Source organism: Camelus ferus, chromosome 6 (assembly GCF_009834535.1).
Source record: "Camelus ferus isolate YT-003-E chromosome 6, BCGSAC_Cfer_1.0, whole genome shotgun sequence".
NCBI lineage: Eukaryota > Metazoa > Chordata > Mammalia > Artiodactyla > Camelidae > Camelus > Camelus ferus.
This window is the reverse complement of record NC_045701.1, coordinates 19,895,547-19,922,196: the sequence shown is the minus strand read 5'-3', so window position 1 is coordinate 19,922,196 and position 26,650 is coordinate 19,895,547. Positions and strand designations below refer to the sequence as shown.

General features: G+C 36.4%; 1 protein-coding gene across 3 annotated transcripts in view; it reads right to left on the bottom strand.

Moving 5' to 3' along the window:
• LOC102503712 (SPG11 vesicle trafficking associated, spatacsin) overlaps positions 1-26,650 on the bottom strand; it is a 76,384-nt gene that overhangs the window by 26,817 nt on the left and 22,917 nt on the right. For 2 of the 3 annotated variants that reach the window (XM_032481322.1, XM_032481324.1), the window contains 20 exons: positions 25,932-26,064; positions 23,929-24,084; positions 23,360-23,535; positions 21,952-22,128; positions 21,023-21,094; positions 20,608-20,735; positions 20,136-20,311; positions 19,192-19,405; positions 15,972-16,175; positions 14,660-14,766; positions 12,644-12,789; positions 11,307-11,468; positions 9,299-9,365; positions 6,328-6,493; positions 5,093-5,298; positions 4,544-4,652; positions 3,511-3,670; positions 2,859-3,131; positions 2,024-2,230; positions 1,156-1,263 (listed from right to left, as the gene is read on the bottom strand). In XM_032481322.1, coding sequence (XP_032337213.1) covers positions 1,156-1,263; positions 2,024-2,230; positions 2,859-3,131; positions 3,511-3,670; positions 4,544-4,652; positions 5,093-5,298; positions 6,328-6,493; positions 9,299-9,365; positions 11,307-11,468; positions 12,644-12,789; positions 14,660-14,766; positions 15,972-16,175; positions 19,192-19,405; positions 20,136-20,311; positions 20,608-20,735; positions 21,023-21,094; positions 21,952-22,128; positions 23,360-23,535; positions 23,929-24,084; positions 25,932-26,064 — 3,147 coding nt within the window. The remainder of the gene's footprint in view (positions 1-1,155; positions 1,264-2,023; positions 2,231-2,858; positions 3,132-3,510; positions 3,671-4,543; positions 4,653-5,092; positions 5,299-6,327; positions 6,494-9,298; positions 9,366-11,306; positions 11,469-12,643; positions 12,790-14,659; positions 14,767-15,971; positions 16,176-19,191; positions 19,406-20,135; positions 20,312-20,607; positions 20,736-21,022; positions 21,095-21,951; positions 22,129-23,359; positions 23,536-23,928; positions 24,085-25,931; positions 26,065-26,650) is intronic. The other variant, XM_032481323.1, reaches the window with a different exon arrangement.

The following is a 26,650-nucleotide window of genomic DNA, read 5'->3' as shown; positions in this document are numbered from 1 at the left end:
TCACAAGAAGACAACTGTACAATTCTACTCACATGAAGTACTTAGAGTAGCCGAAATCATAAAGACAGAAAGTGGACTGGTGACTGACAGGGGCTAGGGGTAGGAGAGAAAGTGGAGTTACTGTTTAATGGCTACAGAATTTCAGTTTTACAACATGAAAAGAGCTACTGGGATGCATGGTGGTGATGGTTCCACGACACTGAATATATTTAATGCCACTGAACTACATACTTGAAAATGGTGAAGATGGTAAATGTTACGTGTATTGTGTCATAATTAAAAAAAAAAAAAAAAAAAGAAGATACCTAGTAGGGCCCCAGCCATGGAGAGTGACAGACCAAGGAAATGAATGCCCTTGTTTTCTGGGATTTAGGAACCTCAGGCATATTTGAATAACTGATTCAATATTTTCAAATAATGTAATTTTAAAATCTTCATTACAGTTAAAACCAGTATCATTGAGAGCAAAAGCCTATCCTGAGGTTTCACTGTGATGTATCTGTTGGGTAAAATCAGTATATGGTTTTGTCTCATTTTTCATGGAGCTCTTTTAGGGTAGAGAAGGCAAAAGTGCTGAAACTCCAACCAGAACTAAGGCATATTTCTTCTTCTTTCTTACAGCTGCCTCTTTTTTCCACAGGGTTAATTAGCTCCACATAACAAACAGGCCTGAAACAAGCATCTGAACAGGTAAAGCCTGAAACTGACCATAAAGTTCAGCATCATTTGGACACGAGGAACTACTGAGAAAAGCCATCATGCTCTGTCACAGTGAATGAAGAGCAGCATTAAACACCCTCCACACTGAATGCTGCTGGAGTTATTCTGGATTGGCAAAATGTGACCTATATACCTCTGCAGTACCCATAGCAAATACCATTACTCCCTTCCCACTGAATTTGGCTGCAGCATCAGGATCCTGATCAGAGTTAACAAGCACATTGGATGAAACCTTTCTACCATCCCTGGCAACTGATGTGTTGTAAGCAAGGCCACTGCGACTCCCGCTCTGCCTCTCATCAGCACAAATGATTCAGCTTTAATTACACCACATAACAGCTACGCAACTGATGCCATATCCTGACAAGGAGCAGACAATAGGCCACTTTAATCAATTTCAGATCAGTGAGAAAGAGTACTATAAATTCAACTTACAGTTTCAAGGCTCTTCTGGAACTCCAGAAGTTTAGCTTCGGCTTCCTTATAATTCTTGAAGAACATACACAGTTCATACGTCTCCATCATCAATAGTAGTGGGGAGTCCTTTGAGGAAGAGTTTGAATGAAGTTACAAAATCCCAAAACTTAATTAATACTATTTTATTAATGAATAATGCCAATACAAGAGAAGTTAAAGCAAAAAAACCAAAAAGGCTTCATAGTAAAATTAAATCATATATGTTAAAAGCAAGGAAGTTAAGTTTATATTTCTATTTCCTTTTGGAAAAAAATATACTCAGGCCAGGTACACCTACTCAACAGTTTTTTGTTTTTGTTTTTGTTTTTGGTTTTTTTTGTCTATTCTATACTTGGTCCACTACACATGAGCAGGAGATGTTCCACTGGATGGTGCAGACACCTCTACCTACACCCCTGGATAATGGGCTCTGCTGATCAGTCAACCTACTACTTGTCTGCGGCATCAGTCCATACATTTCCATCACTTTGGTGGGTACTTTTTGGTCAGAGGATAGGAGTTTTGGAATTAGAGAGTATGGACCTGAACTATAAGTACACCACTTACTAAAGCATTCTGAGACCGTGGGCATGTTACTTAAGTTCTGTGAGCCTTGGTATATCACTCTGTAAAATGAGGATAATTATCATATAATATTATTTGGTATAGGATTCTCGTGAGAATTGCCTAAAATAATGTTTATAAAGCACTTTGCTAAATAAATGGTAGTTTTATTATCACTATCTGTTGTTGGCTAAAAAGGAAACCCCAAAGACCACAGATAGGAGTAACTGAAAAAGTCAATAGGGATATATTCCAAAATAACTGAGGAAAAGAAATGAACTACCTTAAAGAAAAGGTGGAAACCTCTGATGAGAGTTTTGCTCTTCTGCCTTGTTAATAATGTTCTCCAGATGACTGAGAGGTCCTCAAGGTCCCAGATGTGGCCCTCCACTGAGCCCTTAATGTGTCCCATTGCTTCAGCTGCAACACTGTCCTCCACGGAAGTGATGATCCAAACACAGAGACAGGGAATAGCACTGGCATCCTGCGATTGGACAAGAACTTTTCAAAATACGGTAACAACTGCGCCTTTGATTACCTGACAGAGGAAGTTTCCAGCAAAGCTACAACTACAGATGGGTATTTCCTGTTTAGGACAAGTCACCTCACTAGATTGGTTAAAATGACTTGAAAACCCTTCAAACATGTAACAAACTCTAATGGACAACCACATGGGACTATTACAAACCATCCTGCAGAGTATCGTAGGTCAAAAGGCCAAGAGACTGAGGGGATATATGTGGAGGTCAGGGAAGTACTAAGTGGAAGAAAACAAGACTGTCCTCCACAGAACTGCTGATCAAGGGACTGTCCTGAGCATCTGTCTTCCTGCTCAAGAGGCAGAGGAGGTCAGTCCACCAAAGCATCCTTCTCTATGTCTGCCAACCGGGAACCAAGGCTCTGACCACTTAAGTACTGAATGTCAAGGCACAAAGAAGTGCAGTAGATGGCTAGAGCCTAAGCTGGAGCAGCACAAAAAGTTGCAGTGACCTTGGAAACACATGCTGGAGACTCACTGTCAACACCCTACTTCCTCCCTGATTATCAGCCTTCCCTGTCCCTTTCCACTTTTTCTACTGCTCTCTGAGTCCTTAACTTAGGCTTCTCATGATTCTCACCTGGAGACATGAGGCCAGGACACTAAGGATTGGGGCCTGTTGTTTCACTGCTTCGGCCAGGAGCCAGCACCAGGAGTTTGGCACCTCTGAGCACTGGAGCAGAATTTCAAAGAAATCAGTCATCTCTTCTTTGTTTCTTTGCAGTTCCTGTGGGAACTTGTTGCAGACTTGATCATTGTCCATTGTGGAGCAGGACACTGAGGGTAAGTTCTCAAAAGCCAGTCTTAAGTGGTCTTGAAGGACAGGGCTGAAATACTGGAGAAGAGATTTCACCTAGAAAACACATTAGATGGTTAATGATTAAAAAAAACCAACTTCCAATTTCAGCTGGACCTGAAAATATTGGAGAAAAGCATACACAGAATTGTTCTTTCTCACCCTGAGCTGTGTCAGAGTGACCACATAATTTTACAAAGTTGTTTGTTGCTTTTGGGTGAGTTTCCATATTCAATCTGGAGTCACAAAATCTCCTCCTTCACCTTTTAGTAGTAACGACTAGCTCTTTGTCAGAAGCCGACCTACTGAAATCTTAGTAAAAATAATAGTATCATATCAAACAAAAGTCTAAGTATATACAACAGAAAGAACATTTTCGTCTGAGAAGGGTCCCTATTTCCTCTTCTTGGATAGCTGGCAGCAATCAGTGGCTTACCTCCTCTGGGTGGTAATTGTGGAGCTGACTGTGAATAATAAACTGTAACCAGTCGTTTGCTTTGGCACATTCTCTAAGGTAAGATGTACTCAGTTTCATCTTGTGGAGCCTGCAGAACTGTACCACTAATGCCCACTGGCTGCTGGATTCACTGGATAACCTGTAATTGGGAGTGGGGGCAGCAGAGGAAAAAAGTGGTTAAAATACAGCTTCAAACTGGAAAATTAGTAAAAATAAATAATTTAACTACAGTATAGTCTCTAAAAGGACTTTCAACGAATACCAATTATTTATTGGGCTGCTTTCACCCGTAATGCACAATTGCTTTCTTAGCATGTTGGCACAATTCACTCCTTTAACAACCAAGCATCCGTCAGACTAGCTATGTACCATCTTTAGGAGAATTGAGAAATTAGTCACTCAAGAATTTTTCTGAGTGCTTAATTCTCCTGCAGACTCACTTTAGAGTATCAGAGCCCTGACAGATGCCAGGGCTTCCCTGCTAAGAGAAGGAAACTGTTGAGACAGTCAGTGACAGGAGGCACAAGAGAATGATGAATTCCCTGGGTCTGCCCCAGTGGATAGCACAGAGGAAAGATGACATGAATGTGTAAAAAAAAGGGCTTTTGTGGACAGACAGTCCCCTCAACTTCCACTATCAACGGACATTAGCAAGAAAAAATTAAGGCCATCACTTAGAGTCAAATTTTATGAGATCCAACCCTGCACCTTCTGAAGTGATTTCAACATGTAACACTTAAGAGACTTCTCTAACCAGCAAGGTAGTGGAGAAGACAAAGCTCCTCCCCATCTTCTCGGAAAATTCCATCTCTAAAAAGGGAATCATTATCTTCACACTCCTTTATGGATGGCAAGATGCAATTAAAACACATTATCCATTTACTGAGTATTTGCTATGTGCTGGATGAGTAAGAAGATAAGGTCTAGGGGGATTAGTGTTGAAGAAAGACTAGGCAAACAGACTGGAACAATAAAGCTGCTAGAAAAGAGACTGGGATTGTAACTCACAAACCTCTTTATTTCCTGCTGCTCAATGCTGTTCCATATACCTTCTTCTAAGAGAACAAGCAATTCTTCTATGGTTGCCTTTTCACCCACAGCCAGTTTAGATATTTTTTCAGCTATAAGAAATATAGACAACAAAATACAGTAAAGAGAAAAGGTCATGAACTGTGCATTTCTATTTGAAGAGTGTGGCCCAGAGTCATTTCACAAACCAATTAAGGGGGAGGGTATAGCTCACACTGGTAGAGTACATGCTTTGCATGCACAAGGTCCTGGGTTCAATCCCTAGCGCTTCCTCTAAAAAAAAAGAGTAAATAAATAAATAAACCTAATTACCTCCTCCCTCTCCCCCCAAAAAAAGTAAAAAAACAAAACAAAACAAAAAAACCCACCCATTAAAGGGCCCATGAAAGTGAGACAGAGTACAATCATTCTGCAGGGAAAGGATGAACAAGAAGATAACTGTTTCCTCCTCAACCACTCACAATTCAATGCCTTAGACCTACTTGTCCTTTGTCCTCTAAACAAACCACAGGAAAAAAAAAAGGTGCTGTACCTAGAGACTCTCTGATAAGGCTGTACTGAGCATCTTCATTTCTACACTTGTAGCTCAAAATTATATTGGCCACTTTCATATCAACTCTGAGCTTGAGGCTGTCGAGGCCAAGCAATTCTAAGAAACAAATACAGGCTGCTCCTATTGAAGGTATGTGGAAGGAGGAGAGCCCTAAAACATAGGCTTCATTGCCTACTTGCTGGATCCTGAAAAAGAAAGGAATCAAAATCAAATCAGCACATGAAAATTGTTTCTCATCAGGAAAAGCAGATGGAAGTACATTACTGATACACGGAGCGTCAGACACATGATTTATGACTTCCTCCCTCTTCCCTTTTCTCGTGCCTTGTACACATTCATTTAGGTTCTTAGTAGCTTTTAGTCCTCTTCTGGCTCCACAGCCCCCATTCCCTTATATTTTATCTTCTCCTAAATTACCTACTCACAGTCCAAATTATTTTTGCTTCCAACTCCATCCAGAAAACATGGAATAGAACTTAGCAAAGACTGCCAACTTGTGATCTTATTAATTATCAGTAGGTACACAAAGTAGCAAGAAAATTAATGCCACCTAAAGTTTGACATCATAAGTACATACATTTTAAAGGACTCATATATATACTTTTACATGAATGGAAAAATTTCAAGGAAAGATATATAAGAAATTAACCATGTTTATTTTCTGTGTAGAATGAAGATGAGACTGAGGGGTTTTTACCTTTCATTTCACCCTTGTGAACTACTTGGATATTTTACCATAAAGATGCATTACTTTGTTAACTATAAAGTAAACCAATAAGTAAATCAGTAAATCTACATTTAGAAGCTGATTATATCAAACACTCCTTCCAGTTCTATGCTATAAAAAAGTGAATTATAAAAGACCAAAATCTTAAATACAGAGTTTATATCTCATTATAGAATTCACTCTTTATAATAACTGCTAACATTTGGTAAGCTCCTAAATCATTTTTTTAAATATGATTTTAAAATATATTATTGTTTAAAAATATTTTTATCCTTTTTCCTATTAACAAAGGTAAGACATGCTAAATTCCAAAAAGCTTTAGATACACAGAAAAACACAAATGAAAAAAATTTATCTAATTTATCAGCCAAATATAATTACTTAACCGTGGTATGTTTGTAGCAGGGTTTTCTTTTTTTTTTAAATGCATGTTAAAAATACAGATATGCCTTTTATTAAGAGTATAAATTATGTTTTAAATACTCACAGCTGCTTGGGATTCTTGCTCTTGGTTAATTCCTGAACCAGAAAAGTACCAAACGCAAATGATGGCCGTCCGTGATGTAAATAATAAGCAAAATTCAGACGTTCTGCTATAGCATATTTATTCACCAGGTCGGGGCTAGAGAAATGTGGAAGCTGACTTGCTACATCTAGGGGGAAAGTGAAGCAATATTAATCTTCTGTATCTCACCATAATTAATTTCAGATCTGCATATGGAAAACTTAACTTTACAGTGGTAAAAGAAAACTGGTTATTATCATCATGTTGTACCACTGTGTATCACACTGAACCACCAAAATGTAATAGTTCTATTTTAATGTGTAGAGGTAGCCCTCATTTTATACAAAAATGTGTACCTGAGAAGTGACATAAAACATAAATTATGCTTTTCGCCAACTGAACTTACTTGTTACTTTAGATGCTTTAATTCTATATTTGATGATCCTTTAAGCTCACACTGGCAATAACCCTTTAACTACAAAATCTCTGCTAATGATCTGCAAATGGAGATTTTAATCCATTCATGCAGCTCATTACACAATGAAATCCATTCGTGTCGTATTTGTAACAGTCCTCTCTTCACTGAGGCCAACTCACTGTACCTTTCTCCAGTGAATACTTTGAGAAGGACATCCTTTTCTCCACATTAATATCCTCCTATGATCTTTTCGTTATCACTACCCGTACTTTTTTGATGTGGTATCCAGAGCACCTTATTATCTATATGGTAATACCACCTTTCTAAGACCAGCAGAGTAGCTCATTTTATGTTCCTCTGTGCCCATGAAAATAGCAGAAAAAACCTTTCTCTCCTTTTAGAGAAATTTGAATTCAAAAGATATTTGGGTGTGAAAAGTTGGTATGAAATAACTATTCCTATCAAGCCCTAATCTTTACTTGCTTCCTAACCACTTATTACCTATTAAAAAATGAGATAAAATAACATTTTGAACTGTTAAGGAACCAGTTCTGGAAAACAGTGCATCTGCTCTCATTTTAAAAGTTCAAAGTTTATTTCTGAAATAAAGTTGTATTCTCCCATAGAATTCCAAGGACTTTTTAACATTGTGACTTGGCCCTTATTAAAAAAAAAAAAAAAGACTTGAAGACTTTCGAGATGTCTGTCATCCTACAAAGCTGTTACTTAAAAGTACACCCCCTTTAGATTAAAAACTTGCCATATGTCTTATCTGTATTCTTTATAAAATCAGAGTGACTCTGGTTAACTTATAATTGCATATAAAACCATTCATTCATTCAATATTTGCTGACTTAATATAAAGCTGAATGAACAAACTTGAGTTTTTTATTCAGATAAGACCTTGATTTTCCAGTGGTCTGGGGGCTAGTCTGGAGATTCTGTATAAGAGAAAATTCGAGAAGGACGGGTATAGCTCAGTGGTAGAGCACATACTTAGGATGCACAAAGTCCTGGGTTCAATCGCCAGTACCTCCCATTACGATTAAGAAAAAAATTCTACCTAAAGGAAATTTTTCTATGGCCTGCTGTAGAAGCCAAATCACCATGCAGTTGCCTTATGGCCACTCTCAGTGGTAAAACCATATGGAAAAAGAAGTAAACATTCTAATTAAATATAACTCTCCAATTTTACAAATTGGTATTATGCCTTCATGATAACAGTTTTATTTACTTTGCATTTTATCTCCTCAAATATATTCTAAACTTCTAAAATCCAGGTAGGGAACATGCCTTCAGCTTCCTCCCTGTTCCCCTAGTATACCCAGTAGAGTGCCTGATCTCCACGAGGGGGTCAGGACTTTGGCTAAGTCATGAAATTGGAACCATTAGAACAGGACAGGAGACTGTCTACTCTGTAGTAACTTCGCTGAGATTAGAAAGGGTATTTTCACTTGAAAATGCAACAAGCATTACTTTATTCTGCATTCAACAACACTGACTGAATATCTATCACAGGCCTGGCACTACACTGAGCTCTGGGCACTAGGTAAATTCAATATACTGAAATTTGAGCTTAGTAATTACAGGGCACATATTGTGTGCAAAATACTAATTAGAAGCCTATTTTAGAGTAACAGAGGCAGAGGCACAGCAGGTAATATGATATTAAAGGCTAACTTTAAATGGGAAAGTAAAAAAGAAATAGAAAAAGCAGAGTTTAAGAACAGCACACACCAGGGACAGGGGGTGGGAAGGGACAGACTGGGATTTCAAAATGTAGAACAGATAAACAAGATTATACTGTATAGCACAGGGAAATATATACAAGATCTTATGGTAGCTCACAGAGAAAAAAATGTGACAATGAATATATACATGTTCATGTATAACTGAAAAATTATGCTGGAATTTGACACAACATTGTAAAATGATTATAATCAATAAAAAAAAGTTAAAAAAAAAAAAAAAGAACAGCACACACCAAAAAAAAAAAAATCAGAGAAATTCTTATGGTCTAGAGAGGATGGCAATGTAGCAGCATCTGGCCTACCAGGTGACAGGAGCTGCACGAGCTTTTTAAATGCTCTGTCCCCTTTCATGCTCATGTAACATGTGAGGTAGACACTGTTACTAACATTATTTTATAGGGAATTGAAGAGAGGTTAAGCCACTTGCCCAAAGTATACAGCTATTATATGGCAGATCCAGAATTCATCTAATGCCAACACCTATGCTCTTAACCTTTATAATACTATACTGCAAATGAATAAGGATTTTTGGAAAGGAAGCAATTTAAGCAGAAGGTCCATATTACATTTCCCAGCAAGTACAGCACTTACTAGTGACCTCACATAATGACTTTTAACTCACAATATGTTTTCGATTCAGTCTCCTAGAAAATGTTTCCATTGGAATGTGCCTTTATCTTTAAAACAGAAAGTAGGGGGAAAAACTAGGTTGGCTTTACAAAAATGAATTTCTACTATCAACACTGCTGAAATGCTTCTAAAGCAAGAATCCGTAATGACTTACCTCCTATAGCCAGTGTGTTGGCAGACTGCCAGCCAAACAGTCTCCTAGGATCAAAGGGCAATAATGACTGAAAAAGGAGAAAAGTCAAATCAGAGTTAAAAGTTAATTAATTCTAAAGTAAGTAAACAAAATTATATGAAAGGGCTTCACAGGTAGTCTGCTTCCCTTCTCCAGGACAGCTAAAAACTTATCTTTCTAGACATAAGTTCTTTGAACACAGCTAAAAACAAAAAAGAGCATATGAGACATTTTTCTATTTTAATAAAAACAGAACTGGCTATGTTCCTTTTAAAGACTCTCCTCACTTCAAACTATGTCTGCAAAGTGTACTCTCTTTTGGTAGAACCAGCATCAATCATAATGTAAAAACGGGCTTTAGAAATGTCCTTTGAATCAAAAGGCAAGAGGACTAAGAGGCTAGAAAATGTTACCATTTCTAACACGGCATGGTGCACTGAGGCAGGTCAGGAAAGGAAAGTGTGAGCCAACTAGATCAAGGGTTCAAGGAATGTGACGACCAAACCATCAATGACAACAACAAAGAAAAAACAGGAGACTAAGGTCAAGTCAGCAGAAAAGGTTGAGAGCAGGGAGCAGTGGCTGCTTGAAATCTGCAGGCCAAAGGTTTAGCAAAGATCGTAAACAGATGGTGGGAGGGATATAAGAGACATCAGAACTATTAAGTCAAGATTTGGATGGCTAAGAAAAGAGCAGCTTTAATTTTAAACTAAGAAAATCTGTGGTCTATTAAGGAAGGATTACTTTTCCTAAAACAAAAGACTGAAAAACTGCATCGGTCAACTTGAAAACAGAACAAAGAACAACCTGGAATCACTTTGTATTTTAGGCTGATTGAGTCCACTTTAGGTATGTTTTTATATAATCCATTTATATATAGTTTATATACAAGTGCTACTCAAAGCATTGATTTGTAATGAGATAAGAAGTTTGTGACAAATACAAATCCAGCTTATTGCTTCCTTCTTCCAGAAAGTCTTGCTACGCGCGAGCACACACACGCGCACACACACACACACACACAGTAGCACCTGCTGACACATACCAGTAACAAGCAGTTCATGGACTGGCACTTGCCTGGGGACCACAATCATGAATAGCCTCAGTCTATACCTAAAAATTCTTCACATTGGAGTAAGAGAGATTTTGTACCTATAGGGATTATAAAGTTTATACTGAACTGAAGACACTATGGGAATATGTGTACCCAGGGGAAAAAGCAAAAGCCTTTTGACTTGAGAAATGAAAAGAAAGTGCTCAGGGAATCCGTGAATTCCTTTGAAATATAAGCAAAACTACACGCCATTTTTCTGGGTAGAGGGTTCATAGCTCCCTCACATTCTTAAAGAGGTCTTTCTCCTGAAAAGGTTAAGCAGCAGTGACTTAAATAACCAAACAGCCCTATTCCCTGACAAGAAAGAGTTAGAAGTTATCGGTGGTAGGATGAAGTGGCTTTTGATGAAAGTAGCAGACAAGTATGCTGACCAACTACCTGTTTGCTCTCAGATCCATTTCCACCTTTTCCATGCTTGGCCCTGAACTGCAGAGAACTGCATATCCCAAGCTCACTTGCCCTCTGGCTACCAGGTAGGTTTAGCCATGAGAGACAACTTGGGAGATTAAAGGTGGGAAGAGGGGAGAAACCAAAGTGTTTTCCCCCTTCTCTGTTTTCTGGGGCATCTCCTGCAAGGTTCCAGCCCCACCCTTCTATGTTCTCAGCTCCCATTAGGCAGCCTTGGTTGTGAGTTTAGCTCTCAGAGAGGCTCCAGCTGCTGGGTTCAGATACCACCACACTCCTGCAGCCTTAGGGGTGCCGATGGCTTCCTTCTTTGCCTATTTTGGGTTGTCTTACCATCGCACTGTTTGGTTTCTCCATCTTGCTATCATTCTGTGTAAGTAACTCCTTACGTTAAATGGCCTCCATTTGAAAGATCCAGAGTGGCCTCTGTTTTCCTGGCTGAATCCTGCCCGATACTCCTCAATACTGTACCTGAATAAGGTGGTAGAGTGTAATATCGGGCGGCAGGACACCAGGAACAGTGTACTGTGGGAAGAGAGCAGTTCTAAGCTTGGGATAAGGAGTTAATGCCATCTTCAGTAGCTGGGGATCTACTTTCTTCAAACAGTTCTCATTTTCTTCATTCTGAACAACCTAAATAGAAAGACAGATAATACGGTGTAATGTTTTTCTCTTCTCCAAATTTAAGTCCTTCTTCCACAAGAACCCTGTGAAACCGGATTAGCTTGAGACAGTACATGGTAGTGAAATAGCACTAGACAAGGAGTCAGAAGCCAATAGTTCTAGTTCTGATTCCTAAGACAAACTAGCTGTGTGACCTTGGGCTAGATACTCAATATTAGGCAGACCTCAGTGTCCTCATCCATGAAATTACAAAGTTCAGCTAGATAAGTGGTTTTCAAACTGCATAAAGAAAAGTTGTTTGAAAAAAGGCTCTGCTACTACAATCTTTATTATTTAAATATGAACTATTTAATTAGATATCAAATAGTAAATATTTTAAAAGAAAAAACCTACTATACTAGATGACTTTTAGGTCCTTTCCTCTCAGCTCTCAAATTATTCTATGAATAATTTCTGACCAGTGATTAAAAAGAAAGGAATAAATAACCTTGAAGTTAAGATGCAACAATCTAAAAGAGATAGTGTTAAATTAAGCTAGCATTTTTAAGAAACTTTTGAAGACCAGATGTTTAACAGCACTCTTAAGTTCCCCCAAACCAGCCACACTATACTTTCAAAAAAGCAGAGATGAGAAAAATTTCACTGGGTCCCTCAGAAGTTTTTAAGGGTAGCTAAAAATTATGATTTCCCTTTTACCTCTTGAAGAGAACAGTAATAAAGAATAATTCCCAAGTCACAGATTTAAAGTATACTTACTCCAAGGAGCAATTAGATCTTGACTCTATCCTAAGAACAAACCTGGAGTATCAGAAAACAAATAAAGGGAAAAAATCTCTACACAGCATTCGGTCATCCCTTGGTATCCACAGAAGACTGGCCCTAGGACCTCCACATATACCAAAGTCCGTGAATGCTCAAGTCCCTTACATAAACTGTGTAGTGCAGTCGGCCCTCTGTATCTGTGGATGTGGGACCCGCGGACATGGAGCGCTGACTCTAGTCAGTTCCCTTTCAACTTAAGAGGATATGATATAAAGCTTAAAAATTCACCCTTGCTTTATGCTCTTTAATAAAATACTTGTAAGTGGTTATATTTTACTATCAACTGAGATCAAGAAAACCCATAGATACCTCTGTTACATTTAAAACTATTTTGCCACAACAGGTAACAGTGTTGTCCATACCTGGCTGACACCCCCAGGGGCATACATTGTGGTAGCAAGGGCCAGGAGGGTATGTCCTTCCAACAGCATACTGCTTACACTGGCCTGGTTGCTGGGAATCAGTATCTGAGCATTTGCAAGGCTAGCCTGAAAGATCAGTTTGGGATCTGGAAAATAAAAGAGTACATTTTTCTCCTTGAGAGAGAGAAATACTAAATTAAGAATTATATAATTCTAAAAAAAAAAAAAAAAAGATTTATATACTTCTAAGAAAGAAAAATTTTAACTCTCTCTATATAGTAAGAAGCACTAAGTTTAAAAGCAATGGGAAAACATCACAAAGGGGAAAAAATAAAGACCTGTCCACATAAAAATAAAAAAACAACTTATAATCAAACAATGAAAACTGAAAAGGTAGTAATGAACAAGGGGAAGAATCAACAACAGATGACAACCTAAAGAGTAACGTCTTCAACAAAGAGTTCATAAAAAGCCCAAAACACTGACTCTAACACAAATGGACAAAAGAAGTAACCATTCTACAAAGGAGAAATATAAATGTCTAACACATAAATATATGTAATTCATTAGCAATAAAGAAATGCAAATTAAAATGATAATTAGATGCCACATATCACTTATCAAATCAGCAATGATTTTTAAAAATATTCATCCTCAAGCACAGAGCTGGTCAGTGTGTGAGGAAGCTGGGACTTATGGAAAAGATGGCATAACCCTCCTGAAAAGCAATCTAGCCTTACAGCAAGAACCTTCAAAATGTGTATAATCTTTGACCCAGGAATTTTATATACAGGAACCTACCCGTACTAAGGAAATAATCTGAAACAGAGACAAAAATTTTATGTTTGAATATATTCAAGACTATTATTTATAACAGAAAAAGACTGAAAACAGCTTTAATGTCAAAAATGAGAGGACAATAAACTAAATAAGAGTATATTTATACAATGAAATATTATGTAGTCATAAAATGGTCACTGTCTCTAGGACACAGGAAAATTCTTACGGTATAATTATTATATGAAAAAAGCAGTATACAAATACATGGATGTTTCTGGTTATATCCCTAACATTTACAGACTATCACAAGGTAGGGGATCAATAAATACTTGTTGGATGAATGAAATACAATATAGACAAGGTTTTAAAAAAGTATAGAGAAAATAACTAAAACAAAACATTAAGAGTTAAAATATACTAAGAGTTACCTCAGATACTTATTTTCCTGTCCACTTAGGCTGTCTGCCTGTGGAGGTGTTATCTTCCTGATAGTTGTCTGTGGCTTCCTCTTTTTTTTTTTTTTTTTTTTGATACAATAAACATATATTACTTTATAATTAGCCCCAAAATAAATAAATAAATACAACTAAAAAAAAATGTCAACTCATATTATGAAAAATATTACTCATTTGGAAGGAAACCAAGCATTACAGAAAGTGAAGACTGGCTGTTGACATTCCTTGCCTGTGTTGTGGCTCGGACTGTCCTCGTTCCTGATCCTCTGGAATAACACCCATTCAGCCCTCTGGGGTCACAGGGCTTTTCTACCTGATTGTAACTGGGCAAAGCTCTCAGTCAATGGCTCCACTACAGAAGACATGACAATCCCACATATACTGTGCACTTCTTTTCACTCCAACTGGAGTTTCTTACTAGAAGTTTCAGGTCAGACACCTGGAAGATAGATCACTTCCTCATGGAAACAGGGTATCAATCTACCAAAGTGCAGGAATTCAGCCTGTGATGAACTGGTAAGATGAGAGATATCCAAAGCACGAGGTTGAGGGAATGTAAACACATACACTGTCTGCTCCAAGTCTGCTTTTCTTGGCTGTCAAGAGGCTAACATTTTCAGTCTTCCACTTCTTAAATAAAGCTTGAGTCTAGATTATGGTCTATGTAATCTATTTGTCTACAGCCAGATGATTTATTTAAAGAGCTCACAACTTCAACTCCATTCAACAGACCAGTTATTTATCCAAAGTAATTTTTGTATTTAATACAGTACACTCATACCTGTTAAATTACTGGAAACGTGCCGACACTGAACTAAAAATTCAAACCAAGGGTGAGCTTCATGTAATTCTTTTTTTTCCAAAAAGGGACAATTTATAGGACTAAGTCTGTATATAAAACAAACAAACAAAACACTAATTAACATACAGCATAAGACCGATAGTTACAACTACATTTGCTCAGGTGATGACAAGCATTAAAAAAAAACCCTTATAATTAAAAAGTAAATATAACACAATATACTCCCACTTGTGTGTTGTATTTTGCATATGTCTTATGATCTGGAAATAGAGAAAATTTTAGAGACAGATATTTAAAAAGTGCTTCCTATCATGATGAAATTTTACCAACTCTGTGTAAGACTGACAGACATCTTGTACTTTAAGATACTTTGTATTTTTTTTTTACAACAAAAACTCCTTAGTTTTTTCAAACTTAAGAGGTTTTTAAAAACCTTTACAGAAATACAGAGAAGCTAGAACTAAGGAGTTAAGGCTCATTTGAAAATATAGCTTTTAAATCTTCACTTGCCAGAAGCTTTGGGGAAAACATTTCTATGTCTAAGTAAGCCTCAATAATATAAAGAAGAAACACTCTCTGCTTGAATTCCTAGTCTTCACTACACGAAATAAAACACAAATGTTCTCATTAGTGCATGAATATGGGCTCTGGAATCAAACATAAGTAGAACTAAATCTGGCTTTACCATTTACTTGCTGTGTGCCTTAAGTAAGACACTTAGTCTCTCTCAAAGCTTCAGTTTCCTCATCTGTGAAATGGAGGTGGGAGTAACAACCTCACAGGATTTTTGTGAAGATTAAATAAGATAATGCATGAAAAACACTTAGCCTAGTGCCAAGAACACTGTAAGCACTTATAGATTAGAGACTACTACTATTATTATTATTGACCCAACAGCAATTAATACTGGCCACAGATATGATTCTGTACGTGGGTCTTAGGTAGGTATATATACTGACGTCCATCTATCTAAATATAAATTTTAGAGCATATCTAAGATACCTTGCAGTGGTTACCAATTCAAAGTTTTTAGCATTTGCTTGGTAATAAAGTGTCAAAGAAATCGAAGTTAACCTTTAGAATCTTCCTCTTTTAAATACATGATAAGCATTTAGTTGAATGTTTCATTGAACTAAAAGATGTATCAAATGTTAGAGTGGGGGAACTACTTCAAAAAGAGCAGTATTCCTCATGTGAATGCTGAATATTTTCCTAAAAGTCACATTTAGAACTGGTATGGAAAGAGGAACGTGAAATCATGCTCAAGGACAAGTCAGTTCTTGGTACTCACTTGTAATAGTCGAGATAGACATAAAGAAGATGCTGCAGACTGTGCTCCAAACAATAGAGGATGAAACAAGAATGGAAATCCCAACCTTCTTTGGACCTATAGTTTTGAACAGGAAGGGTATCTTGCATCACACCCCCAATACGGTTCAGTCTTAGAAGAAAGAGTTCAAAGTCTTCTAGTTCAGATGTAAGAAAAATCCCATTCCTATTGGGCAAGTTTAAATAAAAGATGGCAAGTTTATAAAGACGTTAGATTCAGAGCAGACCAAATATTTCCCATTGTTAAGTAGTCTCAACTAGTTAAAAATAAGTATTTACAAATTAAGACTGCCAACTCTTACTCCACAAATATGTTGAGACACATATTTTGCTAGTTTCCAATAAAGGTTTCTGCACCATTGTAGTATTTTAAGGTAGTAATGACAGTCTCAAGCTACCTTAAATAATTCAAAAACCTAAACTAAGCTATCCCCATTTTTGTTTGTTTGTTTTGGACTGGAACTGTACAACACAGTGTGGAAACAGTGGTTAGCTTTTGAAGCTGATGTTTTAAACACTTAGGAAGTTACCAAAATATCCAAACAAAGTCAATGAGAAATTAAAGCAGAATAATTTAAATGGACCAACCATGAAAGAATAGAAATTTGCATTTAAATATTACTTTTTATAAATTTACTGTTAAATACATCATACATACCATCAAAGGAGTATAGAAAGCATATTACGTGGAGTTTAGAGAAGCACCATGTAGCCACACCCAGATAACAGAACATTATACCTGGAAGTCCTAGATGTATTCCTCCCTCTTTGTGTCCTTTGCTCTCAGAGGTAACCACTATCCTGACTTACATGAAAGCAATTCCCTTACTTTTATTCACCCATATAATTTTACAACCCGTATGTGTAACCCCAAATAATACATGGTTTGGTTTTGCCTGTTTCAAACTTTACATATATATATATGGAACATTCTGGATATACTGTTATCTTATTTCTTCTACTCAACACTGTGTGATTTATCCACGTTGATATGTATGGCTATAGTTTGTTTGTTTTCAATGAAAGTGTTCTACTGTGTGATTATTTTATTTATCTGTTCTACCTTTGATGGTCATTGTTCCTAGATTTTTGGTAAAATAAATTTACAGTTCCATGACTACAAATAAGGAAGAGCATCTTTTCATACGTTTATTGGCCATCTGAACTCCCTCTCTTGTGAAATGTCTGTGTGCACTGGTTATCTCTCCCCTCCAGAGCCAAGCTCTACTCTTCTCCTGCTCTGTGTCCCTGAAGGCTCATCTATATGAGTTATTCTAGAAGATTCCTGTGCCCTCAGGCTCCTGTTTTGGTTCGCCCTATGGGAGACCTCCATCGGGAGATAAGAATCAGAAAAAAAAAAAAGGATGGGGATACCTCGGTGCTCTCTGTGCTGGATGACAGAAGATTGGCTGACACTCTCCACTGAGAGACACAACTCCTGCCAGACAGCTCCCTTGGTCTCAGTAACTGTTGTCTTCCTTTGCCCCATCAGGTCTTTTAGAAAGCATAACCTACCCCCAAGGTCATAAAGATATTCTTCTATATCTTCTAAAGGCTTTATAATTTTACATTTGCCATCTAGGTTTTAAAATCTACCCAGAATTGATTTCATGCATGATATAAGGCAGATGGTCCAATTTAATTTCCTCCCATATAGCTACCCAGTTATCCCAGCCCCATTTGTTTAAAAGACTGTTCTTCCATCCAGAAAGACTGTTCTGCAGTGCCACCTTTGTCATATATAAAGTGAGCACACCTATATGTCTGCTTCTATGCTCACTATTCTGTTCTACGGGTCTATTTGTCTACCCTTGCACCGACACTCCCACTGTCTTAATTGCTGTATCTTTAGAGTAAGTTTTAGTATCTGGTAGAGCAAGTTCTTCTTTTTCAGCAGAGCTATTATTGACCCTCTGAATTTCCATGTAAATATTTATACCAGCTTGTCAAGTCCATTGCTGAGATTTTTACTGAGATTGCACTGTATCTAAAAATCAACTTGGGAAGAATTGATAGCAGGTTTGTCTTGCTCCAAATCTAAAGAGGATGCTTGTGATGCTCCACTATCAAGTACAATGTTAGTTTGAAGATTTTTTTAGACACTCTTTCAAGTTAAGGAAGTTTGTATCTATTCTTAGTTTGTTAGTAATTTTTATTATAAATAGACATTGAATTTTATCAAATCCTTTTTTATATCTATCAGGGTGATGCAATTTTTCCCTTTTATCCGTTAGTATAGTAGATCTCATTAATTCATTAGTGTCATAATTCATGTTAAGTCATACATATATTAGCTTTTTAAACAATCAAGTATTAAACAAAGTATCTGACAAGAATGTAATACAGAATTTAACTGTCAGTAAACAGGAAGAAAAGGGTTTACTGCAATGAAAAGAACAATGAGTAGAAGAAAGCCAGGGTTAAAATGGCTGAAGCCTGAAAGTAACTGGCTTGGTGAAGCTCTTAACTTCTTTGCAGTTATGCTTCACATCTTTCAGTTGGGTAGGACAGTACAGCTATACTTCCCCAATAAGTATAAATACAAAATAATATATGGAAACTAATTTTAGGAAACTTAAAAATTAACATAAGTTATTAAAGTCTCCTTATATTATTTTGACAGCTTAGGGAGAAAGATTAGATTAAACCATATGAAAATTGCTGATATTCAACATTTCTGACCCACACAAATGGCATGTTCATATAGTTCAAGTTAACAGTTATTTTTAGAAATGAATTAAAAGTTTAAAGTCTTCAGTTATCACTTCAAGAGATACTTCTCCTCACTAATTTCTTAACTGAGCAGTCCTCTTTAGTCTAAGGCCATGTGTGGCGTACAGGTGCAGTGACAGTACTGAGAAGAGTGGGAGACATTACAGGATACTAAGGTAAATTCATCTCAGCTCTTGTCACTTGGTCCTTGTAGCCCCATGGATAGCTTACTATATCTACACCAAAGCACATACAATGTTTTGGAAAGGACCTTCATCTAGAATTTGAGAGCTATTTACTATCTGATGTTAAATGCATGTGATTTTAAAACCTCACTATACGATAATGCCCTTTCAATTTTAAAATACTATCAAACAATGTTGAATTAGATTCATGGCATTTCAAAGGAAAAAAATTACACCATTATATTTTATTGTTCTTCTTTTTACTCATCCCCACAGTTACTATACCTGGCCAGCTTATCTAAAATTTCATTCTTCATGTAGTTGCTGCAACAAGTATTCTGATCAACAACATCAACAGTCAGAGGGGGCCATTTGTTCTGCTGAAGTGAAGCGAAACTACTCTGGGTCTGAAATTCTCCAATCCATGAGATAATGCTGAGCCAATCATGGTGAGCTGTGAGGTATCTCCAGAGGGCTTCAGGAGAATACGATTTGTATTCTATATTAAGAACAAAATACATTCTAAAATAGCAATGAATTATGATTATTGACACAAAACTCAACACTAAGCAACTGAGTAAATATGACAATCTGGACAAATATTTAAATAACAGAAGAATTATTCAGGCCCTCTGCTTCTTTTGCTATTTTCCTCTTTTGTGATAGTGTTCATTTTATAATTAATACATCAGCTGAAGGAAGAACTAAATGTTGCTTCTCATTACTCCAGTGGTTAAATGAAATTTGTGAATTATCTGTGTGTTTCATTTATCTTTGCAGCCCTCTTTTTTCCTTTTCTTTTCCTTAATATAAATAAAAACTTCAGCTGTAATAACAAACACAAATTTGACACCCTATGAATTACCACTGTCAACCACTGTCATTCCCCAGAGCCCTGGTGTGATACAGATCTTCAGTTTGTACAAGAGAAGAAACTCAAAGACTATTTGAAAAAACAAAACGTCACTTTGAGCCTGGGAAGAGAACTCTTAGCCCTGAAATCTCTATTCACTGAACCACATGACTTTTCTCTTTGACTATTACATTATAAATCCCTTATAAAAACCTCGAGATAACAGGTCTTAATGGAATGACTTGCATTTTAAAACAATTGAGTATTTTTCCTCCAAAATGAATTTTAAAATGGAGACACACCAAAATATTCAAATACCAATGCCTAATTTAATCCTCATTCAATATGTTCAGATTTTAGGCTTTTTCACACTTGCCTTCTGGACTTATCCTGGGGAGAAGGATGGATTCTTGCGTGTGTTGATTCCACCACTGAGCCCAATTTAACACAATTCTATGATCTTGTTTGTTAAGTTTATCTTTATGATCATATTTCAGGAACGAGTCCAAAACAGACTTGTGCTTGAAAAAATCTTGTTCCTTTATCCAATACCTAAAAAACCAGTAATACAAGTTTTCTTTTTTAGTTTTGGAGAAAAAGTAGCATTCATTTTTATCTCCTCAAGAAGTTCTACTCTTTTGGGGAACACATAATTCAATAATCTTAATTTTGTATTTATTATCTTAAATATATATATATCTGATTATGCACAGTCCCCTCTGGATGACACAGCTTTTATCTTCCCAGGGAATGTAAGCTCAGTTCCACATAAGAAGGCCGTGCTAACAATTATAAACACTGTCCACAATATTCTTCCCATGTTATAAAAAGGGGGCTAATGAGACTACCTGGGAAAGGACTGGATCTGCATATTTTCTTGGAAATGTCCTGAATAAAACTTCTCAACTTGATGCACGAAGTCTACAGTTCTTTTTTCTTTTTCAGAAAAATATTTTTTCTCTTTTAAAATTTCAACCTTGAATAAAAAGTAATTAAAGCAGTGACCTCACAAAAATCAAGAACATTTGCAAAACAAATGTCATGAGACTAAATGCCATTTAGGAATTGTATTTTGAATATCTGTGGTAATGTGGTAATTTACCAAATCTTCCTTTACCACAAGTGCAAAATGGTCATTTAAAGAGACAAAGAAGCTGTCATACTTTTACTTACTAGATATTAGTTGAATATTAAAATAATTCATTTTTGAAGTTTCACCAACATTTATGAGAAAATGTAAACTACAGTCTCACCTTTACCTACCAAAAAGTCCCGTATATTTTTATTAGTGGTATAAAAGCATATCTTGAGCAACTGGTCCTTTACATTGAAGCCCTGTAAATACAGAAAATCAAGAAAAGTTAAATTTTGTAATGGAGCTATTTTGAACATAAATTTATGTTGAATACAGAAGTAGTCTAATATAGACATATGCCGTGTTAGAATTTCACAGCTTTTCTGCTCTTATGAACATTCACTTTTACATTTATCATACACATTTACTGCCTATCCCTACAGTCCTAAAGTGCTTATTTTTGCCAGAAAAAAAGCAGCACATAGAAAAATTTAAGGTAATGCCAGGCTACTATAGGACCAAAACCACAGGTATCTGCTATAATTCTGCTGAAGACAAAAGTCAATGCAAATAACAACCCTTACATAGTTTCACTCCTTTGAACTTTCAGAAAGTGACCACGGGCAAGACCTGAACCATGCAGATAAGGGCCAGATCTCAGCTTGGTCCAGGAAGTCTACCTCTAGAGCTTTCCCGTCTCAAATGAAGTAAAATGGAGCACAAAGCAAAGGTATAAGCCATTAGAAAGTTCAAATGGAGATGTAAGAGGTCGCATGAACAATGTAGAATGTCCCCCAACAAATAATGAGGTCCTGGGCATGCTCTAACGTGTGCGAAATCTTCTATGAGAAACACTGTCTCCTTCGAACCAAAGTGCCAAGTCTAACAGACAGCAAGTGATAGAAATTGCAATAAAAAATCTTTTCAAGAAAGTTCTTAGTACTGAAGGTTTGTCAGTATTATTGTCATTTCCTAGTAAATGCTACACAAATTTCTTAGTATGTGACACAACTATGGACACGAATCAATTTTCATTATCAACCAGAAATTGTATTAAATACATGGAGAGCTTCTCTTACATTAGAGACTTTATGATTAAACAGATTATGCCACTTACCATATTCTTCAAAAGCTCAGAGGCTTCCTTTATATTGTTCTTTTTCAAACTGTCAAAGACCAAATCTAAGCCTATTTTAATCAACTCCTTGAGTCTTTGAGCAGAATGATTGTTAATCCTGAAGAAAGTCTGTGCCTCTGGTATTTTGTTGTTTAAAATGGCATTGGCAACAACTTCCTAGGAAAAGGAAGAAAAACATTTGCCTTCTGAGTTCTTTTTTATTAGTGTGATTATCAACATGGGACTTACACATTTACTGAGCACCTAACCAAGGGACTTTTACTGAAAACCTACTAACAGATTTGGCTCTTTGCACAGGAGATATGAAGTTGACCAAAATATAGACTCTGTTCTCCAGGATTTTTTAGACTAGTGAAAGAAATACAAAAAAAAAGCCCTGATTATAGTACTGTATAAGGGTGATGATACAGGTATTCTAGGGTTACAGAGAGGAGGGTCCAGAAGAGGAACATCTAAATGAGAGGGATGAATACAAAAAGAGATAAACAAGGTCCTACTATACAGCACAGGGAACTATACTCAGTAGCTTGTAATAATCTATAATGAAAAATAATATATGTATTTATAACTGAGTCATTATGCTGTAAACCAGAAACTAAGACAATACTGTTAATCAACTATACTTTGATAGATAGATAGATAGACAGACAGACAGACAGATAAGAGAGATGAGGAAAAAAAGCTTCCTAGTAGAGATTACCGGTGAAGTTTTAAAGACAAGTAAGTGTTACATACGTTTATTGAGATAAGAACACACGTTCTGAAAGGAATATTATGTGCAGAGGCATAAAGGTAAGAAACAGTATCAGGCCTTCAGAGAACTCCAAATTACTTAATACAACTGGAGAAAAAGATGGAGACAGTAGCAGATAGACTCGAAAGAAAAGCAGAGGTCTATCAAAAAGGGAATTGTGTGTGCGACATGGATTTTATCCTGAAACTTATGCAGAGCCACTGAAGGATCCTAAAAGCAAGAGCGATATAATCATATATATGTTTTAGGAAGATATACATATTTTAGGAAGAATGTGCACACATCACATGCATTTTTTTGTTTTGCACATTCACAGCTTTCAAAGTGGACTGTAACCTCCCTCAAATTAAAAATCAATGATTATTGATTCATGTTGCTGCAAATGGCATTATTTCATTCATTTTTATGGCTGAGTAGTATTCCATTATGTGTACACAAGTGTACAGATTCTAAATGCATTTCTTTTTTAATGGAGGCACTGGGGATTGAACCCAGGACCTTGTGCAAGGTAAGTATGCACTCTACCACTGAACCCCACCCCAAGTGTATAGATTCTAAATTCTGTTTCTTCTATCACTTTCTCAGAGCTTTTGAATCAGGCAAATAAAAGACGTGATAACTACTCATATTTACCTCAACGCTGAGTTTCTCCCACATATTGCTCTCCTTTACTTTGGGGACATTTTCCTTTACATCATATTCATCTACAGCATCTGTCAGCTTCCAAGGAAACTTTATCATGAAGGTTCGAAGTTCGTTAATGTAGCTGGTCAAAATGTTCACTCCTTTCTGTAGATGTTCATCTAGCTCTGTGGAAAATATCAATGTACCAATTTCATATGTATAAACATATATATGAAATATATATATATACAGGTGGGAGGGGAGAGAGAATACACCATGAGCTGTTATAAAAAATTCTATAAAACAGCAAAGTTCAAAGTCAGTGTTTTCAAATCAAACAAAAATCTCTGAGCTTTCTCCTATTTACAAGTATTTCTGTGTTTTAATGTAACACTTTTCATTCTCTTTACAATGATTAGTCCTTTCTGCCAACTTTCCCGGTATTAGAATCCATTTCACTCTGACTTTACCCAATCTTAGCAAACAGCACTCCCCTGGCTTATGCTCTCTCATGCACTTATATTTCTGTCCTGACATAAGAATGGGATAATTAGCCCTTTCTTTGCTGCTGTTTTTACCTTCATTGTGAATAAAAAGCTCCTTTATTTGTTTGTTAAGGAAAGACAGTGCAAGATTAAGCAACTGTTCTGAAAAGTGTTTGCTTTGGGTTTCAGAATCATTTTCTCTAATTGCCGAGCAAAGTAAATCCAATGCTGGTGTCAGCTCTTCCACATCTGAGGAAAAACCAAAGACAGTAACATTAAGAACACCAGGATACTCCCAATAAATCAACCTATCCAAAAATACCATGCTGCAATATCTAAAAATATAAGATAAGAACCAATGTCTTATTCTCAAAAAGCTCACAAAACTTTCATGAGGTCTTACAACCTGCAAATTTTAGTGAATCTACTGATTACTAGTGATTTTTTACTGGTATTACTAGTAACTATGACTTTGCTGACCACCTACTATGTTTTAAGTTTTGTTCTTGGTGTTTTATAAATGCTCTCTCATTTATTCCCTTCAACAACCTGAGAGGTAAGTGTTATACAGCCCCTTTTCCATAGATGAGGAAACTGAGGTTCAGAGAGGACAAATAACTTGCCCAAGCTAATTTGAAAGACAGTGGCACAGCAAAAATCTGAACTTAAGCCTGTCTGATTCCAAAACCATTCTCTTAAACATGCAGGTGAAAGCAAGAATGTAGGCCCTTGAATCCTCTATTTGCCAGCTTCAAATACATAAAGTGATTACTATCTATCGTAGCATTGGCTCCACCTCTAGAATTGCATCTGTGTAAGGAGTGATGGGAAACATAGGTTTTACCTTGAGAAAGCAGGTAAAGCTAGTCTCAAGCTTGTTTCCAGAACCGTCCCCACCCTTCAGGGCAGAGCAGTGCAGGTGAGAATGGAGTGAGAAGAAATCACTGACCACCAAACAGAGGAGAGTAATGGCCACATGACTGCTGATGGGCTTCCCCTCAATACCACAAACCAGGCCTTTCTCTTCAATTCAAACACACTTTTAAAAACAGTGGAGCATAAAAAAGTTAGCAATTCAAGAGGGAGACCAACTTTGTACTCATTTAGGCAGGTACAAAAGAGAACGCTTTTAAAAAAGAAAATTTCTAATCCACATCGTCAGTGAGAACTAGCGTTACACTGAAGGAAAAAGTAAGTTGTCATTTTCTCCACTTTAAAGTACAAATTGTTAAAACTTTTCTGGAGGATAATTTGTCAAAGCATTTAAAAATGTAAATTGTGTTTTTCCTCGACCTGTGAATTCCACATTGAAAAATTAATCCCAACAATTGTTCATATGTGAAATTATACACACACACATATACAGCATTTATAACACAGTGCCAATAATAGTAAAAAGTGAATCAACCTAAATGTGTAATAGGAGTTTGGGTAAATTATCGTACAGACCATACAACAAAATTCTATGCCACCATAAATAATAAATAAATCCATTTTTATCAAGAAAGATATCTACAGTATATTATCAAGTGAAAAAAAGCAGATTATAAAACTTTATGTACAAAGGAAAACATACTTTATTACCCTATCTCTCAAAAGAGAAGGTTTGCATGACTACCTGGTCCAGGAATAAAAGTAGAGCTCCCGTTTATTAAAAATGAAAGCCAAATCTTGAAAAGAAGTGTTGGTAATGTAGCAAAAAAGCAGAAGAGTCAGGCTGAAAATTCTTATAACAAATTCCAATCCCCAACTCAGCCAGCTGCACTGTCACTATACCTCTCATACAGTTGCAAGAGTGGGGAATCTTGCAAATCAATTTTATTCTCTCTTGAATAAAATTCTCTTGAATTTGACAGATCATCTCTTCTTTGCATGTACTAAAAATACAAAACACAGTTCAGGATATGAACAATAAATACCCAGTGTAGAATGAGAACATTAATAGATTCTCACCACTCTCTCAAGAGTCCAGATAGTACATAAAATGTCATGACAAAGTCTTGGCAAGTAAATAGTTAGAAAACACAACAATAATTTTAAAGTGATTAAAAAGGAAAAATGATAAATACAAACGTAGAAGTCTTTATTCCACTTACTTTTTAAATATAAATGGGATGGAGAGTTATCAAACTGATCAGGTACAGAAGATTTTGAGGATGGATTCAAAAGATTTTCCTTGCTCTTCAAAAAGAAATCTACTGTGTCCAGCTGACGATTTTCTATACCTGCCTAAAATGGGAGAAAATCAGAAAAAAAATTACAATAGGAAAAAAAAAATCAGGATACAATTTATTTAAAAAAATAAACTATAGTACTTCATGTGCTGAAACAGAAAGAAACACAAGGCTATCTTTATCTTGCAGGAGAACCTGAGTTCTAGGGAAGATTCTGACAGTGACCACGTGATCTGGGGCAAGTCTTTGTAACCTTTCTGAACATCAGTTTTTCCTTCAGTAGAAACAGGAGGTTAGACTAGAAAACACTTCTAGCTCTACCATTCTGTAATTCTAAAACCATTCAAAGGTAGGTACTTGGGGATCACTGTTACAGTTAAGTTATATATAGTCTCTCTGAATTAAAACATTAAAGCAGTATGATACAAAGTTAAACTAAAAAAGCAGGCTAAAAACAGGCTCCCATTCCTAGCTATACATCTGAGGAAACTTTCTGTTCAGAACACTTAAAAATCACAGATTAAAAAATATATACATACAGTTAACCCTTGAACAACTCAGGGGTTAGGGACATCAACCCTCCTGTGCAGTTGAAAACTAGAGTATAACTTTACAATCATTCCTCTGAACCAGAGGTTCCA